At 43.9% G+C, this 25,295-nt stretch overlaps 2 protein-coding genes across 2 annotated transcripts in view; both read left to right on the plus strand.

Annotated features, from left to right (window-relative positions):
* Positions 1–6,415: 6,415 nt before the first annotated feature.
* med6 (mediator complex subunit 6) lies at positions 6,416–16,134 on the plus strand. Its single transcript, XM_090211678.1, has 8 exons — positions 6,416–6,510; positions 6,834–6,996; positions 7,645–7,736; positions 9,636–9,718; positions 10,041–10,149; positions 14,528–14,646; positions 14,872–14,899; positions 15,091–16,134. The coding sequence occupies exons 1-8, from the start codon at positions 6,489–6,491 to the stop codon at positions 15,228–15,230; spliced, it is 756 nt and encodes a 251-aa protein (XP_090067804.1). The 5' UTR covers positions 6,416–6,488; the 3' UTR covers positions 15,231–16,134.
* Positions 16,135–16,750: 616 nt separating this feature from the next.
* Positions 16,751–25,295, plus strand: part of pcnx1 (pecanex 1) — an 88,955-nt gene continuing 80,410 nt past the window's right edge. Inside the window, 4 exon segments of the mRNA XM_090211679.1 lie at positions 16,751–17,348; positions 19,601–19,815; positions 24,187–24,292; positions 24,718–24,760. Coding sequence (XP_090067805.1) covers positions 17,196–17,348; positions 19,601–19,815; positions 24,187–24,292; positions 24,718–24,760 — 517 coding nt within the window. The 5' untranslated portion in view covers positions 16,751–17,195.

A 25,295-nucleotide genomic window follows, 5' to 3' on the forward strand; every position in this document is an offset into this window, starting at 1 on the left:
GGGTGTAGGGTTTGACCATAGCCTGAAGGTAGGGAGGGGCAGTTCCTCTTGCTGTTCTGTAGGTAAGCACCATGGTCTAGTAGTGGATGGGTTGGGGTGTAGGGTTTGACCATAGCCTGAAGGTAGGGAGGGGCAGTTCCTCTTGCTGTTCTGTAGGTAAGCACCATGGTCTTGTAGTGGATGGGTTGGGGTGTAGGGTTTGACCATAGCCTGAAGGTAGGGAGGGGCAGTTCCCCTTGCTGTTCTGTAGGTAAGCACCATGGTCTTGTAGTGGATGGGTTGGGGTGTAGGGTTTGACCATAGCCTGAAGGTAGGGAGGGGCAGTTCCTCTTGCTGTTCACTAGGTAAGCACCATGGTCTTGTAGTGGATGGGTTGGGGTGTAGGGTTTGACCATAGCCTGAAGGTAGGGAGGGGCAGTTCCTCTTGCTGTTCACTAGGTAAGCACCATGGTCTTGTAGTGGATGGGTTGGGGTGTAGGGTTTGACCATAGCCTGAAGGTAGGGAGGGGCAGTTCCCCTTGCTGTTCTGTAGGTAAGCACCATGGTCTAGTAGTGGATGGGTTGGTGTGTAGGGTTTGACCATAGCCTGAAGGTAGGGAGGGGCAGTTCCTCTTGCTGTTCACTAGGTAAGCACCATGGTCTAGTAGTGGATGGGTTGGGGTGTAGGGTTTGACCATAGCCTGAAGGTAGGGAGGGGCAGTTCCTCTTGCTGTTCATTAGGTAAGCACCATGTTCTTGTAGTGGATGGGTTGGGGTGTAGGGTTTGACCATAGCCTGAAGGTAGGGAGGGGCAGTTCCCCTTGCTGTTCTGTAGGTAAGCACCATGTTCTTGTAGTGGATGGGTTGGGGTGTAGGGTTTGACCATAGCCTGAAGGTAGGGAGGGGCAGTTCCTCTTGCTGTTCACTAGGTAAGCACCATGGTCTTGTAGTGGATGGGTTGGGGTGTAGGGTTTGACCATAGCCTGAAGGTAGGGAGGGGCAGTTCCCCTTGCTGTTCTGTAGGTAAGCACCATGGTCTAGTAGTGGATGGGTTGGGGTGTAGGGTTTGACCATAGCCTGAAGGTAGGGAGGGACAGTTCCCTTTGCTGTTCACTAGGTAAGCACCATGGTCTTGTAGTGGATGGGTTGGGGTGTAGGGTTTGACCATAGCCTGAAGGTAGGGAGGGGCAGTTCCCCTTGCTGTTCTGTAGGTAAGCACCATGTTCTTGTAGTGGATGGGTTGGTGTATGGTTTGACCATAGCCTGAAGGTAGGGAGGGGCAGTTCCCCTTGCTGTTCTGTAGGTAAGCACCATGGTCTAGTAGTGGATGGGTTGGGGTGTAGGGTTTGACCATAGCCTGAAGGTAGGGAGGGGCAGTTCCCCTTGCTGTTCTGTAGGTAAGCACCATGGTCTTGTAGTGGATGGGTTGGTGTATGGTTTGACCATAGCCTGAAGGTAGGGAGGGGCAGTTCCCCTTGCTGTTCACTAGGTAAGCACCATGGTCTTGTAGTGGATGGGTTGGGGTGTAGGGTTTGACCATAGCCTGAAGGTAGGGAGGGACAGTTCCTCTTGCTGTTCATTAGGTAAGCACCATGGTCTTGTAGTGGATGGGTTGGGGTGTAGGGTTTGACCATAGCCTGAAGGTAGGGAGGGGCAGTTCCCCTTGCTGTTCACTAGGTAAGCACCATGGTCTTGTAGTGGATGGGTTGGGGTGTAGGGTTTGACCATAGCCTGAAGGTAGGGAGGGGCAGTTCCTCTTGCTGTTCATTAGGTAAGCACCATGGTCTTGTAGTGGATGGGTTGGGGTGTAGGGTTTGACCATAGCCTGAAGGTAGGGAGGGGCAGTTCCTCTTGCTGTTCACTAGGTAAGCACCATGGTCTTGTAGTGGATGGGTTGGGGTGTAGGGTTTGACCATAGCCTGAAGGTAGGGAGGGGCAGTTCCTCTTGCTGTTCACTAGGTAAGCACCATGGTCTTGTAGTGGATGGGTTGGGGTGTAGGGTTTGACCATAGCCTGAAGGTAGGGAGGGGCAGTTCCCCTTGCTGTTCACTAGGTAAGCACCATGGTCTTGTAGTGGATGGGTTGGGGTGTAGGGTTTGACCATAGCCTGAAGGTAGGGAGGGACAGTTCCTCTTGCTGTTCATTAGGTAAGCACCATGGTCTTGTAGTGGATGGGTTGGGGTGTAGGGTTTGACCATAGCCTGAAGGTAGGGAGGGGCAGTTCCCCTTGCTGTTCTGTAGGTAAGCACCATGGTCTAGTAGTGGATGGGTTGGTGTGTAGGGTTTGACCATAGCCTGAAGGTAGGGAGGGGCAGTTCCTCTTGCTGTTCACTAGGTAAGCACCATGGTCTAGTAGTGGATGGGTTGGGGTGTAGGGTTTGACCATAGCCTGAAGGTAGGGAGGGGCAGTTCCTCTTGCTGTTCATTAGGTAAGCACCATGTTCTTGTAGTGGATGGGTTGGGGTGTAGGGTTTGACCATAGCCTGAAGGTAGGGAGGGGCAGTTCCCCTTGCTGTTCTGTAGGTAAGCACCATGTTCTTGTAGTGGATGGGTTGGGGTGTAGGGTTTGACCATAGCCTGAAGGTAGGGAGGGGCAGTTCCTCTTGCTGTTCACTAGGTAAGCACCATGGTCTTGTAGTGGATGGGTTGGGGTGTAGGGTTTGACCATAGCCTGAAGGTAGGGAGGGGCAGTTCCCCTTGCTGTTCTGTAGGTAAGCACCATGGTCTAGTAGTGGATGGGTTGGGGTGTAGGGTTTGACCATAGCCTGAAGGTAGGGAGGGACAGTTCCCCTTGCTGTTCACTAGGTAAGCACCATGGTCTTGTAGTGGATGGGTTGGGGTGTAGGGTTTGACCATAGCCTGAAGGTAGGGAGGGGCAGTTCCCCTTGCTGTTCTGTAGGTAAGCACCATGTTCTTGTAGTGGATGGGTTGGTGTATGGTTTGACCATAGCCTGAAGGTAGGGAGGGGCAGTTCCCCTTGCTGTTCTGTAGGTAAGCACCATGGTCTAGTAGTGGATGGGTTGGGGTGTAGGGTTTGACCATAGCCTGAAGGTAGGGAGGGGCAGTTCCCCTTGCTGTTCTGTAGGTAAGCACCATGGTCTTGTAGTGGATGGGTTGGTGTATGGTTTGACCATAGCCTGAAGGTAGGGAGGGGCAGTTCCCCTTGCTGTTCACTAGGTAAGCACCATGGTCTTGTAGTGGATGGGTTGGGGTGTAGGGTTTGACCATAGCCTGAAGGTAGGGAGGGGCAGTTCCTCTTGCTGTTCACTAGGTAAGCACCATGGTCTTGTAGTGGATGGGTTGGGGTGTAGGGTTTGACCATAGCCTGAAGGTAGGGAGGGGCAGTTCCCCTTGCTGTTCACTAGGTAAGCACCATGGTCTTGTAGTGGATGGGTTGGGGTGTAGGGTTTGACCTTAGCCTGAAGGTAGGGAGGGACAGTTCCTCTTGCTGTTCATTAGGTAAGCACCATGGTCTTGTAGTGGATGGGTTGGGGTGTAGGGTTTGACCATAGCCTGAAGGTAGGGAGGGGCAGTTCCCCTTGCTGTTCACTAGGTAAGCACCATGGTCTTGTAGTGGATGGGTTGGGGTGTAGGGTTTGACCATAGCCTGAAGGTAGGGAGGGGCAGTTCCTCTTGCTGTTCATTAGGTAAGCACCATGGTCTTGTAGTGGATGGGTTGGGGTGTAGGGTTTGACCATAGCCTGAAGGTAGGGAGGGGCAGTTCCTCTTGCTGTTCACTAGGTAAGCACCATGGTCTTGTAGTGGATGGGTTGGGGTGTAGGGTTTGACCATAGCCTGAAGTTAGGGAGGGGCAGTTCCCCTTGCTGTTCATTAGGTAAGCACCATGGTCTTGTAGTGGATGGGTTGGGGTGTAGGGTTTGACCATAGCCTGAAGGTAGGGAGGGGCAGTTCCTCTTGCTGTTCACTAGGTAAGCACCATGGTCTTGTAGTGGATGGGTTGGGGTGTAGGGTTTGACCATAGCCTGAAGGTAGGGAGGGGCAGTTCCCCTTGCTGTTCATTAGGTAAGCACCATGGTCTTGTAGTGGATGGGTTGGGGTGTAGGGTTTGACCATAGCCTGAAGGTAGGGAGGGGCAGTTCCTCTTGCTGTTCACTAGGTAAGCACCATGGTCTTGTAGTGGATGGGTTGGGGTGTAGGGTTTGACCATAGCCTGAAGGTAGGGAGGGGCAGTTCCCCTTGCTGTTCACTAGGTAAGCACCATGGTCTTGTAGTGGATGGGTTGGGGTGTAGGGTTTGACCATAGCCTGAAGGTAGGGAGGGGCAGTTCCCCTTGCTGTTCTGTAGGTAAGCACCATGGTCTAGTAGTGGATGGGTTGGGGTGTAGGGTTTGACCATAGCCTGAAGGCAGGGAGGGGCAGTTCCCCTTGCTGTTCATTAGGTAAGCACCATGGTCTTGTAGTGGATGGGTTGGGGTGTAGGGTTTGACCATAGCCTGAAGGTAGGGAGGGACAGTTCCTCTTGCTGTTCATTAGGTAAGCACCATGGTCTTGTAGTGGATGGGTTGGGGTGTAGGGTTTGACCATAGCCTGAAGTTAGGGAGGGGCAGTTCCCCTTGCTGTTCATTAGGTAAGCACCATGGTCTTGTAGTGGATGGGTTGGGGTGTAGGGTTTGATCATAGCCTGAAGGTAGGGAGGGGCAGTTCCCCTTGCTGTTCATTAGGTAAGCACCATGGTCTTGTAGTGGATGGGTTGGGGTATAGGGTTTGACCATAGCCTGAAGGTAGGGAGGGACAATTCCTCTTGCTGTTCATTAGGTAAGCACCATGGTCTTGTAGTGGATGTGAGATTCGACAGAACGCCGGTGGAGTGTGTAGAGGAGCGGGGTGACATGAGGACTTTGAGCAGGCAGGCCTTCCCCGGGAGGGAGAGCAGCTCTGTCTTGTCGAGGTTGAGCTTGAGGTGGTGGGTCGACATCCAAGCTGGGATATCTGCCAGGCAAGCAGCGATGGGTGTCGCCCACCTGGCTGTCAGAAAGGGGGGGAGGAGAAAAGTAGTTGAGTGTCAACCTCATAGCAAAGACAGGAGAGACCATGTGAGGATATGACGGAGCTGAGTGGCTTAGCATATAGAGAGAAGAGGAGAGGGCCTGGAACCAAGCACCACATCCAGACAGTTATTTAGTCTACAGGCCTACTATTCAGCTTCAGCACCACACCCAGACTGCAAATAACTATCCCAAATACACACTGACCACTGAAGTGCAGTTGTTTGGGTGTGTCTAGAAGTTCCAACCGAGGTAAAAGTTGAAGCAAGTGTCACTGACCCCTACTGTCTGACTTGCACCCCACTGAGGTACATACAACCAGCCCAGGGTATCCCAGCTCTGACACTGACGCAGCCCATGTTTGCTTCCCCAATGGCACCCTATTCCCTATTTAGTGCACTACTTTTGACCAGGGCCCTATAGGCTCTGGTCAAATGTAGTGCACTATGTAAGGACTAGGGTGCCATTTGGGGACAACATCTTCATTATTAGGCTAGGCCTGTTACACTCTACCATCCCAGGGCTTTCCCAATATCCCATAATCTTACTCAGATAGCAGCATATCAATCAAGTTAATAACAAGGACATTATCGTAGGCTGTCGGCCTGGCAATTAATCCCCAATCCCTTTCATTAAGTTCCATCTTGCTCGTTTCATTATGTTATTCCAATAAATCCTTCATAATAAGTCTATTTGATCTTTTATTCCAAGTGGCCTAACTAATCGAGCATGTTGCATCTGTCTATGTCAGCTATCAGCTCACCATCTGGATGGTATGGGGGGGGGGCATGTTGCATCTGTCTATGTCAGCTATCAGCATGTTGGCTGGTGAGTTTCCCCACAAACTGGTAGTGAAAAGAAGGCTAGTGGTTAATCTTTGATAAAAAATAGACTGACTGCTGGAATCATTAACTCTCTCTGTGTGTCTCTCACGTGGCTAATATATCTTGAAAACATTAGACTACTGACTTGTAAATAATTGCAAAGAAGTGTAAAGATAACCTTGCATTGACCTATCCAACCATACATACAATCTTAGTTAACACTCCCTACGTCCTCGCATGTTCTGACGGGGGGCCTCATGGTTTTGTCTAGAAACGGTACTTTTCTTAGCAGGTTTAGGAGAACTTACGCAGCAGGTTAGGATAATTAACGTAGCAGATTGGGAGAATTAGGTTAAGGTTAGGGAAAGCGTTTACGGTTAGATAAAATTAAAGCAACTTTTGATGTCAATTAGACAAAAAGGTGTATTTATGCCACGTTCAAAACAACTGGGAACTCGGAAGAATACGAGGTCACATCATGACATCAGTGATCTTCAGGTCGGAGTTCAAGAGGCCCGAGTTCCCGAGTTGGATTACAGTTCAAAAAATATTTTCCCCTGTCGGAGCTCGTTTTTTTCCGAGTTCCCAGTTGTTTTGAACGCGCCATTAGACCTGACGCTGCTGAATACGTCATCCACCAGCGACAGACGCTTCTGTGCGACATTTGTTTACAGCACACGATGGCGTCGGTGGATTTGAGAGGTAGCGAAGTGTTTCTTTCATTAATTGAAAAGTAATGTATTGTGTGTCCGATTGAAAATCGAAGAAATAGTCATGAACACTAATGTATCTCTCTTACGATTTCTGAGAATTGTAATAAATAGCTTTCAGGAACATCATTTGCTTGACGGCACAAAGCTAGCTAGTTTAGCTGGCGCGTTAGCTTAGCAAGACAGTTAACGATCTGTTTACCAAACTAATCAGTTTGTTTTCAACAAAACAATTGTGCACGTTATACCTACACGTTTACCCCTATTCTTGTAATAAAACGTGTAACTCCATTCGTTACCTGCTGCTCCTTCTAGACAACAACCTCCTGGGGATATCGTGGGTTGATAGTGGCTGGGTGCCCATCCTCAACCCTGGCAATGTACTGGACTATTTCTCCGAGAGGAGTAATCCGTTCTACGACCGCACCTGTAACAACGAGGTGGTGAAGATGCAGCGGCTCACTCTGGAACATCTCAAGTAAAGGGTTTATTTTGTTATTGGCTTTGAATATGGCTGACACACTGGCTATTAGCCGGTTTCCAGTGTAAAAGGGAAGTCAGTTGTCCAACTGAATGTATTCAACTGTAATGTGTCGCATTTAACGAAACCCCTCTGAATCAGAGAGGTGCGGGGGAGCTGCCTTAAATCGACCTCCACGTCTTCTGTGCCATTGGGAACAGTGGGTTAACTGCCTTGCTCAGGGGAACAGTGGGTTAACTGCCTTGTTCAGGGGAACAGTGGGTTAACTGCCTTGTTCATGGGAACAGTGGGTTAACTGCCTTGCTCAGGGGCAGAACGACAGATTTTTACCATGTCAGCTCGGGGTGTCAATCCAGCAACTTTCCAGTTACTAGTCCAATGCTCTAATCAGTAGGCTACCAGGGATTGTTACTTTAAAATAGTGATTTATTAGGCCAACATATTACTCGTTACTAACACTGCCCCTGACACAGATTAAGCCGACTAGTCCCATTGATAGTGTCCATTGAAAATGCTTTTTTGGTCCAGGACTAGGATCCAGGACCTGTGTCAGCAAAACTGTCCGTCCATCCCATGGATCATTTTCTGTGAGTGTAATAATATAGTTACTAGCCTAACTGACATACATTTGTGTGTCTATTTCAGTCAGATGGTTGGAGTGGAGTACATTCTCCTTCATGCCCAGGAGCCCATCCTCTACATCATCAGGAAACAGCAGAGACAGTCTCCTACTCAGGGTGATCCACAGAGAACACACACCACAGACTTCCGACACACACACACCACAGACTTCCGACACACACACACCACAGACTTCCGACACACACACACTACAGACTTCTGACACACACACACCACAGACTTCCGACACACACACACCACAGACTTCTGACACACACACACCAGACTTCTGACACACACACACCACAGACTTCTGACACACACACACCACAGACTTCCGACACACACACACTACAGACTTCTGACACACACACACCACAGACTTCTGACACACACACATCACAGACTTCTGACACACACACACCACAGACTTCTGACACACACACACACCACAGACTTCTGACACACCACACACACACCAGACTTCCGACACCACAGAAAACATCTTAATCAATACCTCTTGGAAAGTTTACGTCATGTTCCCACGTCCTTTATTCCAGGCTCTAATTCTACATCCTCTACAGTTGAAGTCAGAAGTTTACATACACTTAGGTTGGAGTCATTAAAACTAGTTTACATACACTTAGGTTGGAGTCATTAAAACTCGTTTTTCAACCACTCCACAAATTTCTTGTTAAAAAGCTATAGGTTTTGGCAAGTCGGTTAGGACATCTACTGTGTGCATGACACAAGTAATTTTCCCACCAATTGTTTACAGAGATTATTTCACTTATAATTCACTGTATCACAATTCCAGTGGGTCAGACCTTAGAAAAAAAATTGTAGACCTCCACAAGTCTGGTTCATCCTCGGGAACAATTTCTAAATACCTGAAGGTACCACGTTCATCTGTACAAACAATAGTACGCAAGTATAAACACCATGGGACCACGCAGCCGTCATACCGCTCAGGAAGGAGATGCATTCTGTCTCCTAGAGATGAACGTACTTTGGTGTGAAAAGTGCAAATCAATCCCAGAACAACAGCAAAGGACCTTGTGAAGATGCTGGAGGAAACCGGTACAAAAGTGTCTATATCCACAGTAGAACAAGTCCTACATCAACATAACCTGAAAGGCCGCTCAGCAAGGAAGAAGCCACTGCTCCAAAACCGCCATAAAAAAGCCTGACTATTGTTTGCAACTGCACATGGGGACAAAGATCATACTTTTTGGAGAAATTTTCTCTGGTCTGAAATAAAAATAGAACTGTTTGCCCATAATGACCATCGTTATGTTTGGAGGAAAAAGGGGGAGGCTTGCAAGCCGAAGAACACCATCCCAACCGTGAAGCACGGGGTGGCAGCATCATGTTGTGGGGGTGCTTTGCTGCAGGAGGGACTGGTGCACTTCACAAAATAGATGGCATCATGAGGGGGGGAAATTATGTGGATATATTGAAGCAACATCTCAAGACATCAGTCAGGAAGTTAAAGCTTGGTTGCAAATGGGTCTTCCAAATGGACAATGGCCCCAAGCATATTTCCAAAGTTGTGGCAAAATGGCTTAAGGACAACAAAGTCAAGGTATTGGAGTGGCCAACACAAAATTTACCCAACTTATTGTGGGAAGATGGTGGAAGGCTACCCGAAACGTTTGACCCAAGATAAACAATTTAAAGTCAATGCTACCAAATACTAATTGATTGTATGTAAACTTCTGACCCACTGGGAATGTGATGAAAGAAATAAAAGCTGAAATAAATAATTCTCTCTACTATTACTCTGCCAGTTCATATTCTTAAAATAAAGTGGTGATCCTAACTGACCTAAGACAGGGACTTTTTTACTAGGATTAAATATCAGGAATTGTGAAAAATGGAGTTTAAATGTAATTGGCTAAGGTGTATGTAAACTTCCGACTTCAACTGTATATTGTGAGCTCATCTTCCCATGTCCTTTATTCCCGGCTCTAATTCTATATCCTGTACTCTATATTGTATGTTTGTTTCCCCAGTCATCCCTTTGTCTGACTACTACATTATAGCCGGAGTGGTGTATCAGGCTCCTGATCTGGGAACAGTTATTGGATCCAGAGTGGTAAGAGAGAGTTAACCCCCTGGCCATGTCATTACTATGCTATAGTGTTATGACTATGTTGTTATAACTGTCATTACTATGTTATTATTTTGGGTTTTTAGAAAAGAGTGGAATTATCTTGGTTTATGTCGTGGTCAATTCCATTTAAATTCCAGTCAATTCAGAAAGTAAATCAAATTTTTAAAAAAGTATTGGAAGAGAATTGGAATTGCAGTATACTTCCTGAATTGACCTGAATTGGAATTGATCTCAATCCTGGTTGACATATGAGCTGATGGGGTTCGGTCGTCATGTGTATTGACTGCTGTTATTCTCCCCACAGCTGTCTGCTGTCCACGGTGTCCAGTCTGCCTTCGATGAGGCCATGTCGTACTGTCGCTATCACCCATCTAAAGGATACTGGTGGCACTTCAAAGACCAGGAGGAGAGAGGTATGTTTGCCAGTGTTGGTGTCAATTCTAGTCAATTCAGAAAGTACACTGAAATTCAAATTATTTTCAATTAGGAAAATGTGGAATGGGGATTTGGTGAACTCTAACCCTTGGTTGTGGTTGTATTACAGTGTTTTTGCTGTTGTTTTACAGGGGAGTTTATTGGTCCATTGGTATTCATTCCGAACAATAAATCAGTATTTTTAATGTGTGATGCCTATCAAAAGCATGTTTCACTAAACATGGCCTAAGGCAGGAAGGAAGTAAATCATGGCTTTCCCGTGACCTTTATAGCACATGTATCTAATGTATTTCAACCATTCATAATAAATAATAATAAATAATTAACTATAGCTGTATATTTACTATTCTATCCTACGTATACTAAATATTCGATCCACAAAATGTCTATACACCCGTATGTATATATTTATACTATATACACCCGTCACATGTATATATTGTATATATTTATTGTATACATGTATATATTTATACTCTATACACCCGTCACATGTATATATTTATACTCTATACACCCGTCACATGTATATATTTCTACTCTATACACCCGTCACATGTATATATTTATACTCTATACACCCGTATATATTTATACTCTATACACCTGTCACATGTATATATTTCTACTCTATACACCCGTATATATTAATACTCTATACACCTGTCACATGTATATATTTATACTCTATACACCCGTATATATTTATACTCTATACACCTGTCACATGTATATATTTATACTCTATACACCCGTATATATTTATACTCTATACACCCGTCACATGTATATATTTATACTCTATACACCCGTCACATGTATATATTTATACTCTATACACCCGTATATATTAATACTCTATACACCCGTCACATGTATATATTTATACTCTATACACCCGTATATATTTATACTCTATACACCCGTCACATGTATATATTTATACTCTATACACCCGTATATATTAATACTCTATACACCCGTCACATGTATATATTTATACTCTATACACCCGTATATATTTATACTCTATACACCTGTCACATGTATATATTTATACTCTATACACCCGTATATATTTATACTCTATACACCCGTATATATTTATACTCTATACACCCGTATATATTAATACTCTATACACCCGTCACATGTATATATTTATACTCTATACACCCGTATATATTAATACTCTATACACCCGTCACATGTATATATTTATACTCTATACACCCGTATATATTTATACTCTATACACCCGTCACATGTATATATTTATACTCTATACACCCGTATATATTAATACTCTATACACCCGTCACATGTATATATTTATACTCTATACACCCGTATATATTTATACTCTATACACCTGTCACATGTATATATTTATACTCTATACACCCGTATATATTTATACTCTATACACCCGTATATATTTATACTCTATACACCCGTCACATGTATATATTTATACTCTATACACCCGTATATATGTATACTCTATACACCCGTATATATTAATACTCTATACACCCGTCACATGTATATATTTATACTCTATACACCCGTATATATTAATACTCTATACACCCGTCACATGTATATATTTATACTCTATACACCCGTATATATTAATACTCTATACACCTGTCACATGTATATATTTATACTCTATACACCCGTCACATGTATATATTTATACTCTATACACCCGTATATATTTATACTCTATACACCCGTATATATTAATACTCTATACACCTGTCACATGTATATATTTATACTCTATACACCCGTATATATTAATACTCTATACACCCGTCACATGTATATATTTATACTCTATACACCCGTATATATGTATACTCTATACACCCGTCACATGTATATATTTATACTCTATACACCCGTATATATTAATACTCTATACACCCGTCACATGTATATATTTATACTCTATACACCCGTATATATTAATACTCTATACACCTGTCACATGTATATATTTATACTCTATACACCCGTCACATGTATATATTTATACTCTATACACCCGTATATATTAATACTCTATACACCCGTCACATGTATATATTTATACTCTATACACCCGTTACCCGTATATATTTATACTCTATACACCCGTATATATTTATACTCTATACACCCGTATATATTTATACTCTATACACCCGTTACCCGTATATATTTATACTCTATACACCCGTATATATTTATACTCTATACACCCGTCACATGTATATATTTATACTCTATACACCCGTCACATGTATATATTTATACTCTATACACCCGTATATATTAATACTCTATACACCCGTCACATGTATATATTTATACTCTATACACCCGTATATATTTATACTCTATACACCTGTCACATGTATATATTTATACTCTATACACCCGTATATATTTATACTCTATACACCCGTATATATTTAAACTCTATACACCCGTCACATGTATATATTTATACTCTATACACCCGTATATATGTATACTCTATACACCCGTATATATTAATACTCTATACACCCGTCACATGTATATATTTATACTCTATACACCCGTATATATTAATACTCTATACACCCGTCACATGTATATATTTATACTCTATACACCCGTATATATTAATACTCTATACACCCGTCACATGTATATATTTATACTCTATACACCCGTATATATTTATACTCTATACACCTGTCACATGTATATATTTATACTCTATACACCCGTATATATTTATACTCTATACACCCGTATATATTTATACTCTATACACCCGTATATATTAATACTCTATACACCTGTCACATGTATATATTTATACTCTATACACCCGTATATATTTATACTCTATACACCCGTATATATTTATACTCTATACACCCGTATATATTTATACTCTATACACCTGTCACATGTATATATTTATACTCTATACACCCGTATATATTAATACTCTATACACCTGTCACATGTATATATTTATACTCTATACACCCGTCACATGTATATATTTATACTCTATACACCCGTATATATTTATACTCTATACACCCGTATATATTAATACTCTATACACCTGTCACATGTATATATTTATACTCTATACACCCGTATATATTAATACTCTATACACCCGTCACATGTATATATTTATACTCTATACACCCGTATCTTTGTATACTCTATACACCCGTCACATGTATATATTTATACTCTATACACCCGTATATATTAATACTCTATACACCCGTCACATGTATATATTTATACTCTATACACCCGTATATATTAATACTCTATACACCTGTCACATGTATATATTTATACTCTATACACCCGTCACATGTATATATTTATACTCTATACACCCGTATATATTAATACTCTATACACCCGTCACATGTATATATTTATACTCTATACACCCGTTACCCGTATATATTTATACTCTATACACCCGTATATATTTATACTCTATACACCCGTATATATTTATACTCTATACACCCGTATATATTTATACTCTATACACCCGTATATATTTATACTCTATACACCCGTTACCCGTATATATTTATACTCTATACACCCGTATATATTTATACTCTATACACCCGTATATATTTATACTCTATACACCCGTCACATGTATATATTTATACTCTATACACCCGTCACATGTATATATTTATACTCTATACACCCGTTACCCGTATATATTTATACTCCGGACTCCGACATTGTTCGTTCTAATATTTATATATTTCTTAATTTCATTCTTTTACTTTTAGATGTGTGAATTGTTTGATACTACTGCACTGTTGGAGCTAGGAACACAAGCATTTCACTACACCAGCAATAACATCTGCTAAATATGTGTATGGACCAATAACATCTGCTAAATATGTGCATGTGACCAATAACATCTGCTAAATATGTGCATGTGACCAATAACATCTGTTAAATATGTGTATGGACCAATAACATCTGATAAATATGTGCATGTGACCAATAACATCTGTTAAATATGTGTATGGACCAATAACATCTGATAAATATGTTTATGGACCAATAACATCTGATAAATATGTGCATGTGACCAATAACATCTGCTAAATATGTGTATGGACCAATAACATCTGTTAAATATGTGTATTGACCAATAACATCTGTTAAATATGTGTATGGACCAATAACATCTGTTAAATATGTGTATGGACCAATAACATCTGTTAAATATGTGTATGGACCAATAACATCTGTTAAATATGTGCATGTGACCAATAACATTTTTTTTAAATTGGATGTCTATAGATGCCAAAGCCAAGCCGAAGTCGAAGAAGAAAGAGGAACCCAGTTCCCTGTTCCAGAGGCAACGTGTTGACACACTTCTACTCGATTTGAGGTCCAAGTTTCCTCCCACGTTTTATCAGGTAAGAGACGCCACCAATCAGTCAGAATTATGGATCGTGTTGCTAATATCTCAGCCAATATACGCCACCAATCAGTTAGTCAGAATTATGGATCGTGTTGCTAATATCTCAGCCATACTCCGATTCATTCAGTTGTAACAGTGTATTATTGAGGTTCACATTTGCTCATCTATATTCTGTGTGTAATTTATTTTTATTTTATTTTTTATTTCGCAACAATTTTAGCCTAAGCCTGGTGAGAAGCCCATCCCAGGTAAGAGTGTACAGCTAATATGACAGAACCATTTGCTATTCTTTTACGATGGGATTTAGACATTTAACAACAACTCAAATGTTGATGAACATTACTGTTGGAAAAGGTTCGGTCATGTTTCCCGAATCTGGACATGTCGGAGTCTTGTTTTGCCACCTTGTGTCTAATCTACTGTATGGGTTCTGTTGTAGTGGAGGTGAAGAAGGAGACTGAACCCCCTGTAGAGCTGGTGAAACAGGAAGAGAGAGAGAGAGAGCCAGCCACCAAGACCTCTGCTCCAGCTCCCCCCAGCAGCAAACCACCTCCAGAGAAACGTGCCAGGCTACAGTGATGACCGATGGCCACTCCTGTATATATTTCTGATTATGTCCATCCTTAAAAGAAAATAATAAGAAAAATGAAAAAAAAAAAACTCACATTGCTCTTGCCAGTATCACCTTTTGTTAATTCTAGCTTATATGTGAGCCTCTTGGCCTTCGTCATGATGTCCATTCTCACTTTGGCAAGGCACACTGAAAGTACATATGGGACAGGTACAACCCTATCTGACTGAACATGGCTAAGGAAGTGGTTTGTGTCTGATGGAAGGTGTGTGGAAATGGACCGACATCCCAGTTTCAAGACCAAACAGACCATAACAACCCATCATCCTGTTTCTGAAGGGCTTGGAATGGCATTAGGCAAATGAATAGTCACAAATGGCACCCTATTCCCTACATAGTTCACTACTTTTGACCAGGGCCCTAATAGGCCCTAGTAGTGCACTATATAGGGAATAGGGTGCCATTTGGGATGCTGGCATGAGCAGACATTATGAGTTGTCTGTCCCAGTACCAGACCTCGTGGGACATTCCATCCATGTTCTAGAACTGTCTAGTTACTGACAACATGTACATCTTACTATCGCCCCAAGATTTCTCTCTGTGATGACGCTAGAGGTGAGAGGTTAAGGACCCGAGTGGATTTGCAGTTTTTTTGAGGGTAACATGGAAACTGAGATCACCGGTAAATCTCTATGCACTGTTGACATCAGCAGTATCTTACTCAGTCGTGACTGTGGGGAGACTTGTTTTTTTTTTGGCGTTGTCTCTGAATCATAAATACACATCCACACAATTTATTTTTTCAATATGTAATTGGTTTTTTTCCACGTCAAGTGATCCTGAATCCATTGTCTGTTTTCATTGAAAAAAAAAAATGTTTCATGCTTTTCTGAATATAATAATTTTCAAAAATTCTGCAGTGACTTGAGTTTGTCATTATTCATCAAAACATGTATTTTTTAATGTGATTAAATGTATGTAATCTAATGTAGCCAGGTGTGGTCAATATAGATAGTCCGCTTTGGACATCAGCTATGGGATCCTCCTGAGATATTGAAGAGCCTTGCAGTTGGACCAATCTCATTTGATGAGATTCAATGAGATTTTAGTGTCTAGATGATTTAACTTGATGATCAATTAATATATTTGACTAGTAACTTGAAAAATCTGTCATGATTGAAAATACAGCAGTGGAAGTTATGCCACAACACTCAGGGCTCCAGAGTGGCACAGTGGTCTAAGGCACTGCAACTCAGTGCTAGAGGTGTCACCACAGACCCTGGTTTGATTCCAGGCTGTATTACAACCGTACAGTGATTGGGAGTCCCATATGGTGATGCACAATTGGCCAGCGTTGTCTGGGTTAGGGTTTGGCCTGGGTAGGACTTCATTGTAAATAAGAATTTGTTCTTAACTGATTTTCCTGGTTAAATAAAAATATGGCACACCGAGATTTTCTGAAAATCAGTACAGTACCAAAAGGGGGCGCTATTTAGCTAGTGTAATATTGTGTGACCGTTTTCAAACTACCCTCACAGAGTTGTCTTCGCTACACTCTTTTTCCATTGCCCGTTTGTTTATGTAAAGAAGGGTTAGTGCTATCTGGAATCCTTGGGAAGTCATTATCCTAAACTAACCTTAACCATAACTCTTAGCCTGAACCTTTTTAAAATGTCAACTTCAATGGGCAGGGACCATAGCGTAAGGACATCCGAATGATACCAGATAGCACGGACCGAAGAAGAAGAAGAAGCAGCTCGCAGGGCGTGGTGGGATAGGAAGACTTTCTCAGTGGAGGACCGAGTACAGTGCCCCAGCTGGCTAGTTGCAGAGAAGATGGCTGCAGTGTGGATTTTCAGGCCAGTGTCTGAAAACACTGCACTGTTGGTAATGTTTCACGACGGCTAGCATTCGTGTCGCCCCTTTTATTTAGTCGTTTTTTTTTCTCCCAAGGAAATCGAAGGGGATAAAACATGGGATCTCAAACTCTACAGATCCTCAGGCAAGGGGTCTGGGCTTCAATCACAGGCGGATGGTACTATGATCCCCATCAAAATACATTTGTCAATGCTCTACACCTCTACCTCTGGCTATTCCTACTATGTTTCCCCTTCACGCTTTACATGGTAAGTGTGTGTGTGTATTAACATGATATCCAATCTCAGCAAAGCAAGTCTGGGTTTACCGTTAGAGGATCTTCCCTGGCTGTAATGTCATGCTAGCCAAACCGCTAATGCTAACAGCTATACCGTTGGCTAGTAAGGTTAGCCAACTAGCCAAACCGCTAATGCTAACAGCTATACCGTTGGCTAGTAAGGTTAGCCAACTAGCCAAACCGCGGATGCTAATGCTAACAGCTATACCGTTGGCTAGTAAGGTTAGCCAATTAGCCAAACCGCTAATGCTAACAGCTATACCGTTGGCTAGTAAGGTTAGCCAACTAGCCAAACCGCGGATGCTAATGCTAACAGCTAACCGTTGGCTAGTAAGGTTAGCCAACTAGCCAAACCGCGGATGCTAATGCTAACAGCTAACCGTTGGCTAGTAAGGTTAGCCAACTTGCTATTTAGCTATCTAGTTAACGTTACCTAGATAACTAGCTAGGTTGCTAGGTATTCTTTGTTTGAGATCTAACTGTTTCCCTCGAATACAACAAAATAATTACCAGCGGACGTAACTGTTCGCTCCTTGTTTTCAGGTTCACCGCTATGTTTTGTTGTCAGGTGTGACATTTTATTCCGCCATCTGTCATTGTTAGCTGACCACATTTTACATTGTCCATAAAAAAAAAAAAATCAGATTGAGGGAAATACTTTAAGCTCGACCAGGTTTGACTAACCAAACCCCCGGGCAACAAGTCGTGGCTAATACGTCTGTTGTACATAAACAACAAAGATAGCTAATTAATAGAAAACAGATATTATGTTTGCAACCTTCGCACCCCCACCGCCCCAAGCCACATTGACAGCGATCTATCTCAGTCTATTATTAGCTAACAATGTATGTCTTGTCTCTCGTATACTGGTGGCAAGATCTACCAGATATTCAAGCTGACCCATCTTGTCAGCAAGCCAGCACAAAAAACAGACTTCTAGGAAATGTTGTCATGAAACAAAACAACAACGATATTTTGGAATGGTTGGAGAGTAGGATAGATTACAAACTGCTGCACAGTCAAATATTCCTGCCCCACAAACATCACGTTACTGTAAACACTACCTGCAAAACCAAATGTAAATGAGTGATCTTTAAAACAGCATTTTATATGTGCCTCACTTTCAATATTGAGGGGCTATAGTTACAGCTGTTTCCAATTGAAAAGTCCAGTTTGCTTGGTGTTGTGTAATTAGGCCAGATCTGTGATTGATTAGCAATGGTTTTGCTTTGACTCAAGTCAGGATATGTATTCCAAGTTCTTTGATTTAACTCAGGATATTTTTTAAATTTTATTTGACCTATTTAACTAGGCAAGTCAGTGAAGAACAAATTATTATTTACAATGACGGCCTAGGAACAGCGGGTTAACTGCCTTGTTCAGGGGCAGAGGGACAGATTTGTACCGTGTCAGCTCGGGGATTCAATCTAGGGACTTTTGGGTTACTGGCCCAATGCTCTAACCACTAGGCTGCCTGCTATCTGTATACCAAGTGCTTTGATTTAAGTCAGAATGTGTGACAGGGAGGGTATAAATAGTGTGATTTTTCTGAATGCTCTGAGAGAGAGAGACTGAGCATCACTGGTGTTACCCATAGGCTAATAAATACATTTACTGACTGAACATGGGTGGCAGGTAGCCTGGTGGTTAGAGCGTTGGGCCAGTAACCGAAAGGTTGCTAGATTGAATCCCTGAGCTGACAAGGTCAAAATCTGTCGTTCTGCCCCCTGAACACGTCAGTTAACCCACTGTTCCCTGGTAGGCTGTCATTGAAAATAAGAATTTGTTCTTAGACTGACTTGCCTAGTTAAATACAACAATCTGTAATGGGAATATAGCGGAGGTTGTTCACTATACTGACGTGATGACTCCATTTACCACTATGATGACTAATCACTTTTCACTAGACCTGGAAACCTGCTAGCTCTCTGAGCTAACACAGTCTTGCAGACAACCCGGGTTCGATGGCTGGTCAGTTAACAAAACGCTGACTCTCATTTACTGGAGGGGGGAAAGACTATGTAAATAGCACTTGTCTTTTAGGGGGGAGGGGGTTCTAAGTTGTATTTGTGTTCTACTATTGAAAGAAAGCAAACATCAGTCCTTGGATGGACAATCAAGTTTTATTGTAGTTGTAGTTGAACGCGCTACTTTTAAATTGCTCTGTATGTAGAGTGTCTGCTAAAATTACTCAAATATAAATGTCAAATGTGTGTCTTCCAGGCACTCCCGCCCACCATGGTGATAGTAGGGATCTACTGTGGTGTGATAGCTGGTATGTTCCTTCTGCTGAAGACTGTGAACTACCGGCTGCATCATGCCCTGGACGAGGGAGAGGTGGTGGAGCACCGGGCCAAGGAGAAAGAGAGCAACAGAACCAGCAGCGAGGGGGCCAACGAGGGAGACGCCACACGTCAGGAGGACAGTAATGGACCAGGGTCAGTTAAGGCGTCGTCATGCAACCCAGCCGAAAAACATCCAAATGAATGACAGGATTTCTTGAGTTATCTTAGATGAATTCTGACTATTTTGGGGACTGGCTTCGGCATCTTAACATGGACGAACAGTGCTGCTTTGCTTTCCCCCCCCCCTCGTTTTTCAAGCAAAGGTATTGTTAGGGAGTATCGTTGGGTAGCCGAGACCGGCTAGGCGTCAGCCGAACTGAAGCATGCTTGATGCCTTCAGTGAGCTCTCCGGTTCAGGGTTGATGTTGAACTGAAGCATGCTTGATGCCTTCAGTGAGCTCTCCGGTTCAGGGTTGATGTTGAACTGAAGCATGCTTGATGCCTTCAGTGAGCTCTCCGGTTCAGGGTTGATGTCGAACTGAAGCATGCTTGATGCCTTCAGTGAGCTCTCCGGTTCAGGGTTGATGTCGAACTGAAGCATGCTCGATGCCTTTAGTGAGCTCTCCGGTTCAGGGTTGATGTCGAACTGAAGCATGCTCGATGCCTTTAGTGAGCTCTCCGGTTCAGGGTTGATGTCGAACTGAAGCATGCTCGATGCCTTCAGTGAGCTCTCCGGTTCAGGGTTGATGTCGAACTGAAGCATGCTTGATGCCTTCAGTGAGCTCTCCGGTTCAGGGTTGATGTCGAACTGAAGCATGCTTGATGCCTTTAGTGAGCTCTCCGGTTCAGGGTTGATGTCGAACTGAAGCATGCTTGATGCCTTTAGTGAGCTCTCCGGTTCAGGGTTGATGTCGAACTGAAGCATGCTTGATGCCTTTAGTGAGCTCTCCGGTTCAGGGTTGATGTCGAACTGAAGCATGCTTGATGCCTTCAGTGAGCTCTCCGGATCAGGGTTGATGTTGGGTAGATATTGTTACTCTAACTTTTCACTATCATAAACATACTTTTTTTTAGATGGCTGAAGCAAGGACACACATTGTTTTCAGAAAAGTGTTTTTTTTTATCACTAAATGGAAAGCATACCCCATCTATTATCTTCTAGGGGCTGTGGTTTATTGGATACTTGGGCACCTGACCTGACCCTAACATCAGAGATGAATCATGGATTTAATTTTCTCTGGTGGTGTGAAGTAAGCTAGGTGTTTGTGGGCCAGGGTCAAAGGGTCAAATCTGTTGTTGTGGAGACGGGGACTGAGCATGTTTCACATGTATGTTTGCTGTGCCGATCAATTCAGCTAGCAAGCTACCTCTTCACCTCAAGGCCACAAGACCAGTGAGGAAAGAGACTGATTTTGGCAGTCAAACATATTTTTGTCAGTGGAAATAGTTCACATTTTTAGAAACAACGAAACCTAATGTGTGAGGTCGCGACTTGTTAACTTACTGCCCAAACCCCTGTAGAGTGAATCATTCTCACATTCCTGAAGGAGACCAAAGCAGAGCAGCTTGGAGTGGACTGGGGAGCAGGATGCTAAGAAAAATAAGGGAGAAATGAGAGCCCTCCTCCACAGCAGTAGCTGAGTCAGTGTGTTGTTACCCTCCTCCACAGCAGTAGCTGAGTCTGTGTGTTACCCTCCTCCACAGCAGTAGCTGAGTCTGTGTTACCCTCCTCCACAGCAGTAGCTGAGTCAGTGTGTTACCCTCTACCACAGCAGTAGCTGAGTCAGTGTGTTGTTACCCTCCTCCACAGCAGTAGCTGAGTCAGTGTGTTACCCTCTACCACAGCAGTAGCTGAGTCAGTGTGTTGTTACCCTCCTCCACAGCAGTAGCTGAGTCAGTGTGTTGTTACCCTCCTCCACAGCAGTAGCTGAGTCTGTGTGTTACCCTCCTCCACAGCAGTAGCTGAGTCAGTGTGTTACCCTCCTCCACAGCAGTAGCTGAGTCAGTGTGTTACCCTCCTCCACAGCAGTAGCTGAGTCTGTGTGTTACCCTCCACAGCAGTAGCTGAGTCAGTGTGTTACCCTCCTCCACAGCAGTAGCTGAGTCAGTGTGTTGTTACCCTCCTCCACAGCAGTAGCTGAGTCTGTGTGTTACCCTCCTCCACAGCAGTAGCTGAGTCTGTGTGTTACCCTCCTCCACAGCAGTAGCTGAGTCTGTGTGTTACCCTCCTCCACAGCAGTAGCTGAGTCTGTGTGTTACCCTCCTCAACAGCAGTAGCTGAGTCAGTGTGTTACCCTCCTCCACAGCAGTAGCTGAGTCAGTGTGTTACTCTCCTCCACAGCAGTAGCTGAGTCGGTGTGTTGTTACCCTCCTCCACAGCAGTAGCTGAGTCAGTGTGTTGTTACCCTCCTCCACAGCAGTAGCTGAGTCTGTGTGTTGTTACCCTCCTCCACAGCAGTAGCTGAGTCAGTGTGTTGTTACCCTCCTCCACAGCAGTAGCTGAGTCTGTGTGTTACCCTCCTCCACAGCAGTAGCCTGCTATTTGCTAAAATAGTCAGAGCTCCAAGTGTCCCAACTGACAGCTTTGGCGCCTGGAACTGATCATTTGAATCTACAGTATGCTTAAGCTATTACTGTCATGGGCAGTGATTGGGGACATATCCCTGTGTAGGGTGCCGTCTTTCAGATGGGATGTTAAACGGGTGTCCTGACTCTCTGTGATGGGACTGAACACGCACCCCTGGGGAGCTCCAGTGTTGAGGATCAACGTGGCACATGTGTTGCTACCTACCCTCACCACCTGGGGGGCGGCCCGTCAGGAAGTCCAGGATCAATTTGCAGAAGGAGGTGTTTAGTCCCAGGGTCCTTAGTGCCGTCAAAGCTCATCACTAAGCTATGGTGTTGAACGCTGAACTGTAGTCAATGAATAACATTCTCATGTCGGTGTTTCCTTTTGTCCAGGTAGGAAAGGGCAGTGTGGAGTGCAATAGAGATTGCTTCATCTGTGGATCTGTTTGGGTGGTATGCAAATTGGAGTGGGTCTCGGGTTTCTGGGATAATTGTGCTGATGTGAGCCATTACCAGCCGTTCAAAGCACTTCATGGCTACAGACGTGAGTGCTACAGGTCTGTAGTCTTGTAGGCAGGTTGCCTTTGTGTTCTTGGGCACAGGGACTATGGTGGTCTGCTTGAAACATGTTGGTATTACAGACTCAATCAGGGACATGTTGAAAATGTCAGTGAAGACACCTGCCAGTTGGTCAGCACATGCCCGGAGCACACGTCCTGGTAATCCGTCTGGCCCCGCAGCCTTGTGTATGTTGACCTGTTTAAAGGTCTTACTCACGTCGGCTACGGAGAGCGTGATCACACAGTCGTCCGGAACAGCTGATGCTCTCATTCATGCCTCAGTGTTGCTTGCCTCGCAGCGAGCATAGAAGGGATTTAGCTTGTCTGGTAGGCTCGTGTCACTGGGCAGCTCGCGGCTGTGCTTCCATTTGTAGTCTAATGGTTTGCAAGCCCTGCCACATCCAATGTGCCACATCCGAAGAGCGTCGGAGCCGGTGTAGAATGATTCAATCTTAGCCCTGTATTGGTACTTTGCCTGTTTGATGGTTCGTTGGAGGGCAGAGCAGGATTTCTCATAAGCTTCCGGGTTAGAGTCCCGCACCTTGAAAGAGGCAGCTCTACCCTTTAGCTCAGTGTGAATGTTGCCCGTAACCCAGTAGCCTATTTCTCTCATGTTCATTTGGTTTTCGAAAAACAACTTTCTTTCTTTGTCCAGTAGCCAAACTTCAATCCAAGTCATATTAGCAACCCGTGATAGTTGTTGCATCTTTCGATCTCCCTTCTTTCTTGTCACGTGGAAACCGCTCGCATGTGCGGTGCTCTTTCGGGCACAGTGTCTTACCACTAATTTACATTACGGGAACAAACATTTTTAGCGTGTTTCTAAATAGAACTAAATAATAGTTTTTAAACATTCTGATCTGTTGCGTTTAGCAGGTTATTTTGTTGGTGTAGGCTAGGCGTGCTTACTGGTTGGATGAATTTGGGATTTATCTTCCCACAACTGTTTGCTTTTAGAGTTTGTTTGGAATAGGCTATTTCTTTACTAAGGGGGGGGATAGTGGATTTGACACTTTCTTTCTGGACAAGCTGACCAGTAGAATAGGTCAACGTTTCTACTATGGGGGGGGATAGTAGGTTGACACAGAATAGTGATGTTGCTGTTTGTTACTCGTCTTGTTGGCCGAGGGAAAGTAAGTGTTGTACACTTATGCTTAACATCTTCAAAGTGCACATCAGAATTCGGTAAGAAGGACCTCGCTCTGTTGCATCCTGCAGATGTTCATGTCCTGTTAAGATGAATGACCATCTCATTCTGAGCAGCCCAACCAGGTTACACACCCAATGCATATGAGTCAGGTCAATGTGTCAAATATCCAGTTAGTTAAAATGCTTCTGGTCAAATGTCCATTACCACGTTTTCCTAATGGGAGTGTGTGTGTGTGTGTGCGCGCAGGGACCCTGGTGGGGGTCTAGAGATGGCAGACTTCATTCGAGACGAGACTCCACCAGTAGACTGCAGCTCCAGAAACTCTTATACAGGGATGGACTCCGGTCACCAGGTGAGACAGAATGTTGGGATGGACTCCGGTCACCAGGTGAGCCAGAATGTTGGGATGGAATCCTGCCACCAGGTGAGACAGAATGTTGGGATGGACTCCTGCCACCAGGTGAGACAGAATGTTGGGATGGACTCCTGCCACCAGGCGAGACAGTCTAATGCTTCTCTCTCCTGTGTAATTTGTATTTTGGGGGGATTGATTTGATACTGGAAGCAGTAGTCTGCTCTAGCCGGAGACATTACGTGTATAAAAAATGACAGAGGATAAAATATACTACATATGCCACAGGGTTATTTCCATCGTAGTCCTCTAAGATGTTCTATTCTTCAACATTTTTAAGTTTTGACGTCCTGAAAAGATCTAGGAAGGTATTGTTTTATGTCTCTTGTTATGACTTGATAAGTAGCTCTCCTCCCACCTTTCAGATTGCGTCCGCCAACGGTCACGGAGGAACCACGACAGCCAAAGGTAACAGCCACCGGCGCTCTCATTCCTCAGCCTTCGACACCTGATTGGGTCCCAACGACTGTGAGGCGACAGTTTGTTGTGCGATGCGTTTACCTGATATTCTGAGAAGAGCCGTTGAAAGACGTCTAAACTACTCTCGGCCTTCTCCCTCAACTTCAGCTGGGCTTTTCTGCAAGTCATGACTGGCATGTGTACGACAAAATAGGGTGAAAGACGAGAGTTGTAGTCGTATGGCGTTGTCCTCTGTAGTCGTATGGCTTTGTCCTCTGTAGTTGTATGGCGTTGTCCTCTGTAGTTGTATGGCTTTGTCCCCTGTAGTTGTATGGCGTTGTCCTCTGTAGTTGTATGGCTTTGTCCTCTGTAGTTGTATGGCGTTGTCCTCTGTAGTTGTATGGCTTTGTCCTCTGTAGTTGTATGGCTTTGTCCTCTGTAGTTGTATGGCTTTGTCCTCTGTAGTTGTATGGCTTTGTACTCTGTAGTTGTATGGCTTTGTCCCCTGTAGTTGTATGGCTTTGTCCTCTGTAGTTGTATGGCT

This window comes from Oncorhynchus mykiss, chromosome 19, assembly GCF_057628025.1.
Source record: "Oncorhynchus mykiss isolate SJ-2025 chromosome 19, ASM5762802v1, whole genome shotgun sequence".
NCBI classification, from domain to species: Eukaryota; Metazoa; Chordata; class Actinopteri; order Salmoniformes; family Salmonidae; genus Oncorhynchus; species Oncorhynchus mykiss.

Bases quoted from the DNA above. Each gene is read 5' to 3' on its own strand.
- med6 (XM_090211678.1), top strand. From the start codon at position 6,489: ATGGCGTCGGTGGATTTGAGAG. The intron at 9,719-10,040 runs GTAAGAGAGAGT...TTCTCCCCACAG, and splicing joins CAGTTATTGGATCCAGAGTG to CTGTCTGCTGTCCACGGTGT. The intron at 14,900-15,090 runs GTAAGAGTGTAC...GTTCTGTTGTAG, and splicing joins TGGTGAGAAGCCCATCCCAG to TGGAGGTGAAGAAGGAGACT.